This window comes from Crocuta crocuta, unplaced genomic scaffold (genome assembly GCF_008692635.1).
Source record: "Crocuta crocuta isolate KB4526 unplaced genomic scaffold, BGI_CrCroc_1.0 scaffold299, whole genome shotgun sequence".
Classification (NCBI taxonomy): Eukaryota; Metazoa; Chordata; class Mammalia; order Carnivora; family Hyaenidae; genus Crocuta; species Crocuta crocuta.
Window position 1 is genome coordinate 12,365,970 of NW_027532747.1, and position 10,453 is coordinate 12,376,422.

Genomic DNA, 10,453 nt, shown 5'->3' on the forward strand with positions numbered 1-10,453 from the left:
GGAGTCCTTTAAAAAGCTGCAGAGCCCAGAAATCACATATGAGAACTCAGAAACCAAGTTTTCTGGGTCCTTATCCTGTGGTTGTGTGATGTTGGCCAGGGTGCCTGGACTTCTCATGAGGAAAACAGTCTTATGGGTTATTAGGGTGACACAGTTGTGTGCCCAGCACAGGGTGTGCATTAATTAGGGGCTTGATAAATAACTTAGAATAACAAGCAACCCAATTCAGAAATGGGCAAAGGACTTAAATAGACATTTCTCCCAAGAAGATACACAAATGGCCAAAGCACATGAAAAGCTGCTTGACATCACTAATCATCAGAGAAATGCAAATCAAAACTATGAGATGCCACCTCACGCCCATTAGGATGACCCATGGCAAAACCAGAAAACAGTGAGTGTTGATGAGAATATGGAAAATTTGGAATCCTGTACACTGTTGGTAGGGATGTAAAATGGCAGAGCTGTTGTAGAAAACAGCCTGGCAGTTCCTCAAAAAGTTAAAAGATCAGAGTTATCATATGACCCAGCAATTCTTCTGGGTGTGTATCCAAAGAACCAAAGCAAGATCTTGAAGGGATATTTGTTCATCCACGTTCATAGCAGCACTGTTCTCAGTAGCTGAAATGTATAAGCAGCCCAAGTGTCCATCAACAGATAATGAATAAGCAACATGTGGTATATGCACACAGTGGAATATAAGTCATCCTTGAAAATGAAGGATATTCTGATACATGCTACAATATGAAATAAACCTTGAGGACATTACATTAAGTGAAATAACTCCAGTCACAAAAAGATGAATACTGTATTATGATTCCACTTATACAAGGTATTTAGAGTAGTCAAAATCATAGAGAGGAAATACAGTGCTGGCTGCCAATGGCCCAGGGGAGGAAGGAATGGAGAATTAGTAGTTATTGGGGCCAGAGTTGCAGTTGTATAAAATGAAGAATCCTGAGAATGGAAGGTGGTGATGGTTATGCAATATTATGAATGTATTTAATACCACTGAACTGTACAATGAAAAGTGGTTAAGGTGGTAAATTTTTCGTGTTTGTGTATTTTGCCACAATGAAACCAATTGGAAAAAAATAAAATTAGTAATGTGGGGAGCCTCTTGGATTCATCTAGCCTGCCCCCCACAGACCTTCCCAGGTCTGCTTTCTGGGCACCTGAAGCTTTGCCCCAAATCCCAGGAAAAGGCTTACATTGAGCTTCTTATACCAAGAAGAATGACCATTGGTTTTAAGGAGTGATGGCAGTCGTCCGAACCAGAGCAAGTTTTAATTTAAAAGAAAGTTCCATCTAATCACCGTTTAAGACTGCTTAATTTTATTTGGACCTCACATGAAAACTGCAGTTCCTATGGAACGTGAAGCAAGTCACAAATTAATGCTCTTTCTGTAATACAAAGCATTAATACTTAAGGTCCTGTCAGAATAGAGTCATCAGGAAAACTCTCAGCCTACGGTCTGCTCCTCGTCACCTAACTTTGTCTTTCTGCTTGAGAAGATGTTTGTAACAGGAGTTCAGAAAGCCGACTGCCTTCAGTGTTAAGATTGGTGTGTGGTCTAGCTATACAACTTGAGGGAAGATTTGCCACTGGTCTTTTTTTTTTTTTTTTTTTTTTTTTTTTTTTTTTTTTTNTTTTTTTTTTTTAATGAAGTATAGTTGGCACACATTCTTACATTAGTAGTGATTGGACAAGTCTGTACAGTATGCTGTGCTCATGACAGGTGTGGCCACCATCTGTCACCATGCAACATGATTACAGTATCACTGACTATATTCCCCATGCTGTACCTGCCACTGGTCTTTTTTATACTGTATTTTGTTTTGTTTTTAAAGACCAAGCACCTGTCAGCTTACACCTTCTGAAATCATGGTCTTTGAAAGCAATTCTGAAACTTAGTATTAGATTATGCTCTGTGGTAGGAGGGAGAGCGGAAATACTGCAGGGAGAGTATGGCTTATTTTTAACTTCTTTCTGAGTTCATTTTGGTAACTGCAGGAGTTTGTCCACTTCACGTAAGCTTTCAAATATATTGGCATTAAGTTATTCATAATGTATCTATCATCTTTCAAAATACCTTTGTAGTTATGTCCCTTTTTCATTCTTATTTCATTTTAACATCACTCTGTTTGCTTAATCTTGCCACAGCTTTTGTTTTTCTTCTCAAAGAATCAACTTTAGGATTCTGGGGGGGTTTCCTTTTTTTTTTTTTTCCATTTATACTTTTTTTTTTTAATTCTTTTTTTCTTTGCATAATTGGTTAGTGTTAGTTACCTTCTTTTTAAACCTGTATTCTTTTTCTATAAAAGTTTAAAGTTCTAATTTCCTTGAAATTACTGCATTGCATCCCATAAGTTTTGATACCTTTTATTTTCATTAACATTGCAAAGTACTTTCTAATGTCCATTTTGATTTCTTTGATCCACAGATGCTTTTGGAAGTGTGTTTTTAAATTTTCAAACCCAGGAGAAGATGGTTATTTCTTATTTTTGTTTTTAGTTACCCCTTCAACACTGATTACTAACTACCAGGCATTGTGGTCAGAGAGTTGATCTGGAAAATACTGGAAATTTATGGAGACTTGCTATATAGTCTAGCATTTATCAGTCTTTATAAATATTCTATGTGTGCTTCAAAATGATAAGCCTTCTTCATTGCTAACACATGTTCTGTATGTCTGTTAGATCAAGNGATTTGACCATTTCTCCTTGTAGCTCTTCCAGTTTGGGCTGTATGTATTTTGAAGCTATCTGCGTGGAGGAATCCATGTTTAGAACTGAGGTAGCTTCCTGGTGAATTGAACCTTTATGAATGTTTAATAACTCTCTTTATCCGTAGTAATGATTTTTGCCTTAAAAATCTGTCTTCTCTGGATATAATATAGCTATACTGGCATGGCATGATACAGAGTTTTCCATCCTTTTTCTTTTAACTTTTGCTTGTCTTTGTATTTTAGGTTTTTCTCTTGGAAACAGCTTTTAAAAAACAAATCTTTACCTCTTAACGAAGATTTTTAGTCCCTTTTAAATAACCTATCTGGATTTATCTCTACCATTTTATTTTGCACTTGTTTGTCCTGTTTTTTTTCCAGATTCTTTTTCCTTTCTTGCATTATTTTAAATTGATCAAAAGCTCCCACTCCTCTTTTTTTTCCCCTTCTAATGGTTTAGAACTTACACATTTTGTTTCTCTTCTTTTAATGTTGATCCTAGAACTTGTAACATGAATATTTTAAAATGTTTAAAGTTAATCAATACTTTTAAACTCCTGATCAATACAAGGCCCTTGGAATGCTTTCGCTGCTATTCACTACCTCCCAAATGATGTGCTACAGTTGTCCAATATTTTGGTTCTATTTCATTTTGTTTGTTTTTTTTAAGTTACTTAGTCATTATTGTGTTGTTCAGTCAATAGTTGATTACGTTTTCTCTGCTTATCATTTCTCCTCATATCTCAGACCTTTCTTTTTGGAAAATTTTCCTTTTCTCCTGAAATAAATTCTTAAGAAAGTCTTTATAATGATTATCTGCTTTTAGTTAAAGCCTTGACAACTTTTTTTCTGAAAACATATTTATTTTGCCTTCATTCTTAGAAGATAGTGTTTGACACTTCTTCGTCCCTCTCTCACTCCAAGAATATGTTTCCACTTTGACCTACCTCCCTTGTTTTATCTTAACTGATGCTCTTCTATAGGTGAAGAGTTTTCTTTCTGCTACTTTTACATCTTCTCTTTTTTTAAATATCAGTTTGACTATGATGTGTCCAAATATGTATTTCTTTTTATTTATCTTCCATGGGATTTGTTGGTTAAATCTGAAGATTGGTACCTTTCATCAAAATGAGAAAATTCTTGTGGGGATGAGCACTGGGTGTTATATGGAAACCAACTTGACAATAAACTACTTGTTAAAAAAAAATGAGAAGATTCTCATTTTCTGTTCAAGTATTGTGTCTTCCCCATTATCTGTTTCATTCTGGACTCTGGTTGGATTTATACTGAATCTTTCTTTTCTATTCCATCATGCCCCATCTTTCATATTTCTGTCTCTTTGTCTCTGCTGCATTGTATATAGTATCTTTAGATCCATCTTCTAGTTCACTGCTCTTTTTTACTAACTTTTTCTCTTTCAGTTTCATTGAGGTGTATTTCAGGGATTATATTTTTTTTGTCTCTCACAACTCTGTTTGATGCTTTCCAAAATCTGTCTGCTTCAATTTCATAATCTATTCTTCCTATATCTAATATTTTTCAATTCCCTCTTTTACTTCTGTTCTCATACTTGACATCATATACCTACTTATTTCAATATTTACTACCTCTGCAGTTCAGATTGTTATAGTTGTCTTTTCTGTTGTCTCTGGCTTATAGTGGCTATTTCTTTTGTGTTTTGTTTTGTTTTTGTTTGTTTGTTTGTTTTATGAACCTCTGTTCCCTGAAGTCTTATTGATGGGAATTCTTTGTGGCCTGAGATTAAAGTATGTTCTTCCAGAAAGGGTCTGTATTTTCTTCTAGTAGGCACCATTGGGCACTTTAAATGAAATTTAGCCTGAGGTCTTTGGGTCTACACAGTAGAATTCCAGCCTCATCCTCACAAGGCTCAAGGCTTATGGTTAAAAAAAACAATCTCCGGGGAGGCTTTCCTTGTTTCTCATCCCATCTGGAGCAGAGGGTTAAGCCTGACTTTTATCCCCATTGCCTGCCTCTGAGGGGCAGTTACTTTTCTCTAGGACCTCATTGAAGGTATCATCATTCAGATGTCTTAGCTTTTTACATTTGACATTTTTACATTTATACATTCCCAGTGCTTGCTGGTGTGTTTGGTGATTTTAGGTTCTGAGCTTTCTCCTTGAATATTTGATTAACCTTAGTGTGTTGGAATCCTGGTGGCTTAAATTCAGATTGCATTCTTCACGAGAGAATTTGCTTTCAAACTTGTGCTGGGAGCCTAGGGACCAGTACACCTGAGGCCACTTTAATCCCCTTCGAGGAGCGAAAGTAACCATGGAGCTGCCAGAATCAATCTTCTTTGTCTCTCTTTCCATCACTAAGTTTGGGCTCTTGTCCCAGGGCTACAGTAGGCTTTTGCTCCAGGGAAACCCTGGCTTTCTTGGCCACCGACTGCTCCTATTTCAGATTTTGTCCCTTTATTTTTTAACTTTTTGTTTGTGTGTGACATTCTTTTGGTACAAATGTGTTTGCCTGGGTTTCTAAGACTCTCCTTGTTTTCCAGCAAAACCAGCCATGACTTAAAAGCTATGTTGCCGTACTTCATCCAGAATCTTTTGTGAGATAGTCAGAAGAGTGTCTTCCAGATGGCTTCTCTGCCACCCAGCTGGAGGTGGAACTCCCTGGCCATCTCTTCTCTTCCACGTCTTTCTACCTGTGGTCGGTTTTAGACAGAAGAACTGCACTGGCTCCTGCACTGCCAAAGAATCCCATTAATTGCACACTTGGCCAAACTCAAGAGTTCTCCAGTCAACCCCTTGGGAGGACAACTTCACCCTAAATGATAGTCTCTAGGTTTAAAGCCATTGGCTCCAGAGAGAGCCATGGTGCACAGGTGAAAGGTGGAGGTGACACATATGGTTCTACCATAGCAGGACCAGTAATGAACCAGTGGAGAAGCAAGATGGCCGTGTCCCATCGGAAGCTGTACTTTGACTTGTTAGTCACAAGCATTGTTCATTCTCGGCCTGAACTAATGTGATTTCTCACCTTTTATGTTCGATTATTTCCCATCGATTTGACCAGAGAATGAATACCAGGTTTTTGAGATTAATAACACACGGTTTTGTTATGCTTTAATTTATGCTAACATCATTTGTGAGTGGTGTCACATATAAATTCAGAGAAGTCAGAGAAATGGCAGGTGTTTCCAATGTTATCACGTTTTCGCTTTAATGAATGAGTTTTGAAGAGATGGTTAGAAATTTACCTTCCAACATGTTCAGGATGACTGGTTCCTTCTTTTAAGTATGTGGCATCCTATGACAGCCCCTGCAGCACGAGGTGTTGACATCAAGTCAGCGCGGCTGGTTTTTGCCGCCATGAACAACACTGCATCGAGTTATTCATCATTGAAGGAGCTTGTCACTTTCCTGCTGAGTTTGTGTGGAATTTATGGATTATGCGCCCCATGCTCCCATGTCAGGGAGAGTTAATTTTATCAAGTGAGAGAGATACATTTATATTTTAATTCCTACTCCCTGAAGTCACATCTACATACCTGTTTTTATCCAGAAATATGGTCAGTGGGCATATTGGTTTCCTATCAGTAAGCTTCCTTACCCGAGAGAGACAGAAAGACATTTCAAATTCCTGCTTGAGCAGTCTTTGAGAACTCGCTGAGGCATCTTGGACAAGTCACGGGACACTTCTTTAGTTTCTGTTTGTTTATCTGAAGAATGGTTGAGCCAGGCCAGTGTGGCAGCATGTGGTCTGTGGAGGCACTGTTGGCAGGCAGTACCAGAGACTTTGCCCTACGTAACATTGATCTCATGGGCTGCCAAAGTGATTTTCTCTTCTCTTCTCCATTTGATGGTAGTGGGTCTTTAGAACTTCTTTCATTTATGCTTATTTTCTTTAAGAAAGAGACATTCTCAGGCCCAGGACCTTTCTGCTTATTACAGTCTAGAACTAGAATGTTCTATCAGTGCTGTCACTTTGGTATACATCTTCTACCCCTGACTCCAAACTTCTTTTTTAAAAAAATTTCTTAACCTGTGGAAAAGGAGAAAGAGAAGCACAGTGAACACCATATGCCTTTCACCTAGATTCACAAAGAATTAGCTTTGGCAACACTTGCCTTATTTCATACTCATTTGCTCCCATGATTCTCTCCCCTTCTTTCTTTCGCCATATATGGTCAGAGGTATTCTGTTCTGCTTAACCGTGGTGGTGAGGTGAATGATAAACCCCATGTTGTTAAAAAAAAAAAGGATTCAGAATTAAATTGGTTTTCAGAAAGCCAGCCATAACCCAGTTTACTCTTCCAAGTGTCACTGGGTTCAGTCTGAGCCTGTTTTCTGCTAGTTCAGTGGACCAATTATTTTGGATTTTACAGCAGTTACCTGCAACAACAAAGATCAAGAGAACCATTATCCGAGACTTTTAGTTCCATTTGTTTAATAGCTATTAATAGCTACCTGTGCAATTAGTTACATTTATTGAGTTTCATATTTGGAAACACCTCAAAGTAATCTTTTCCTAGCCACTTTTATGCATCCAAGACAGAGCCAAGAAACAGGAAGTCTGCAGAAAAGAGATATCGCAGAGGCCATTCCCTAAAGCTCAGGGGCTGCGTTTACAGGCAAGCCCATGAGGAATTTCTCTCTTGGGGCCTATTTCCCCTTACTTTATGCTGTGTCCCCATCAGCCTCCTGACCCACAATAGAAAGAAAACAAGAGTGCTCAGGTAAGCATGGCACAGCAGCAGGAAGCAATGGTTAACTGTCCGATAGCAACAGGGAAAACCAAGCCAGAATTCCCAGGCACCGCTAAAAACCACCCTCTGTGCTGAGAACTTCGTCTTTCATCACCCTACCCTGTAAGGGAGATGTGGAGCCTGCTGCAGGTCACTAATAAGCAGTGCCAGGATGCGAACAGAAGCTGTCAGGAAAGCCAGTCCTTTCTGGAAGGGACTGGGTAGAGGTGGTGATAGATCTGGGATTGAGAATGCAGGACACGATCCGGAGGGCTCTTCTGGAGACTGCTAGGACTTCATTGTGCAAATGAATTGTCATTGTTGGGGTTCATCATGAGGATCTCAAGGCATGTAGCAACGACTGAATTTGGGTAATGGCCCCCATGCATTTTGCTGGTGCATATTACAGTGGGATTCTTACCACCAGCTTAAACTTAGCAGAGAACCGCAGCCTCTGGAACACCAGAAGGCGGAGAGACTCCTTGGCTTCACTCCCTGCTACACAAAGGACTCTCTTCCCCTTTTACATTCTCTCTGGGCTGCATCCAGGGTCTCATTGAGCCTTAAGGCCCACAGGGATGGCAGGAAAGAAAGGGTAACAGCCCGTGACCAACTCTTATTGTTGGGCCCAACCCCATAGTCTTTCCGCAGGTGCCACATGGGCAGGGATTGTCCAGTAAGGCGTGTTGGTGGAGACGCACAGTCATCTTCCCAGACGCCGTGCTCTCAGCCACACAATTCCATCTGCTCCTACACTTGCTCAGTATTATCTTGTATGTGCAGTCTGTGCCTGGCACATGCTAGCCACTGGGGGACATAATATGACTGGGCGCCATCTTGTGGAGCTGACACTCTTGTGGGAAGCATAGACATTGAACAAGGCATCGCACATCTCATAAAGATGGTGGGAAGTGCTCTCTGTGGAGGGAACATGATAGGGGAACATACAGTTGAGGATGTGTTATGTTAGCGAAGGAGGAAAATGTTTCCCAGATCTCCAAGAAGTGTATCAGTTGGATACATTTACAGGACACGGGGCCAGCGTGGTGCACTAGAACACCTCCATGCCCAGACCTTCAGCCCTCATGTCCGAAGTCAGACACTGTCTTCCACAGACCCTTTCCTTGTCTTCCGTCTGTCCCCTCCAGCTCAGAGTAACCCTTCTTTCCTGTGCCTGTTCATCTCTGACCACCAGTCGTGCCACCTCTTCTGAACCCCTGTGTGCTAGACTCTATCAGAAATACAGCTACCGTCCACACAGAGTAGGTGCCCACCTTTGGGAATGTGTGGCCTGAACAGGAATGAACATCACTCTTAGGCCAGGCACTGGTCCAGACAGATGGGGGCGTTCTTTCCCATTCTCGGCCCCACAGTGAAGTGGGTGCAGTCACTCTTCCCCTTGCCAGTACGAAGCACCAGACAGTTCAGGTCCTCATTCAGACATCAAGACACCATACAATAATCAGAGGTGTGGTGAGTGCTGTCGGGTCCTGATGGGAGTGTACAAAGGGACCTAGTTATAGGGAAATGAGAAAAACAGCGAGAGTCAGTCAGACTGCATTAAGAGCCCACCTTGAGAATCAGACTTTGGTCCTAATCCACCTCTGCTACTTATTAGTTGCGTGGCTCTCCAGACCTTTCTTCCAGCATCGGTAAAACAGGGATGCTCCTATCCACTTCACAGAGTTAAATGCAGCCATCCATGCAGACGGCGCATGGCGCCTGGCAGGTGGTAAGTGTAGTAGATGGTAGCTTAGTGCCCTCTCACCTATGATGTAACCACGACTTGCTTCTCTATTCCACGGTGAGCATTTTTGTGACGGTGTATCTGATTCCACCGCGGATGCCTCCCCAGGACCCTCCCTAAGGCCGTGCATTTATATTAGGCGTTCAGTGAATATTTGCAGAATGAACGAGGCAGGGCAAGCGCGAGTGAATAGCTGTCACCACATGGCAGGTATCTCTTTCGGCTGAACACTGGGTTTAGTCTCCTGACAAAAGGTCCCTCGTGTCGCAGCTCCGGAAGAGAGCGGGCTCCTGTCCCTGAAGTACCCGGCCGGCACCGCCTGGCGGTGCCCGCTCTGCGGTGCTAGCAGGTGTGCGAAACCAAGCACAGCTTGATTTTGATGGTTTAATAGGAGAGTGTTGTTTGGACGCCTGTGCACACACTGAGTGAAAATGCGGGCGATGGGATGAGCAGGGAGAAGGGCGTGGGGGGGGGGCGGNCGCGCGCAGGGGCTGGATGCGCATGCGCGAGCGTGCGCACGCAGGCCGCTAACCTGTGTCCTCTCTGTGTCCCTCCCCTCCCCGCCGCCCCGTGCGCAGGAACGGCCTCAGCGGCTGCCGGCTGCGGACTGAGAGCGAGCCGTCGTGCGGCTCCCCGGTGGTCAGCGGAGACCCCAAGGAGGACCACAACTACAGCAGCGCCAAGTCCTCCACCGCCAGGAGCACCTCGCCGGCCAGCGACTCGGTCTCCTCCTCGTCGGCCGACGACCACTACGAGTTCGCCGCCAAGGGGAGCCAGGAGGGCAGCGAGGGAAGCTTCCAGAGCCACGAGAGCCACAGCGAAACAGAGGACGACGACCGGAAACACAGCGCGAAGGAGGCCAAGGACGCCCTGGGGGACAGCGGCTACGCGGCCCTGCACAAGAAGCGGCAGCACTTGGCCAAGGCCAGGAAGGTCCCCAGCGACACGCTGCCCCTCAAAAAGAGACGCACGGAGAAGCCCCCCGAGAGCGACGACGAGGAGATGAAGGAGGCGGCGGGCTCGCTCCTGCACTTGGCAGGGATTCGGTCCTGTTTGAATAACATCACCAATCGGACGGCAAAGGGGCAGAAGGAGCAAAAGGAAACCACGAAAAATTAAAAACAAGTCACTGATTTGTTTTGAACTTTCGGCCATTTGGTTTTAGCATGTCAGGAGATTTTTAATGATTTGTGGCAATATCAGCGATTTATTATTTTTTTCTTTCTTTTTTTTTTTTTTTTTTTTTTTTTTTTTTTTTTTTTTTTT

General features: G+C 42.5%; 1 protein-coding gene across 3 annotated transcripts in view; it reads left to right on the forward strand.

The window, feature by feature from the left end:
• FOXN3 (forkhead box N3) overlaps positions 1-10,441 on the forward strand; it is a 235,549-nt gene extending 225,108 nt beyond the window's left edge. For all 3 annotated transcript variants that reach the window (XM_077780862.1, XM_077780863.1, XM_077780864.1), the window contains one exon: positions 9,766-10,441. In XM_077780862.1, the coding sequence (XP_077636988.1) occupies positions 9,766-10,306 (541 nt within the window). In that variant the 3' untranslated portion in view covers positions 10,307-10,441. The remainder of the gene's footprint in view (positions 1-9,765) is intronic.
• Positions 10,442-10,453: the final 12 nt, after the last annotated feature.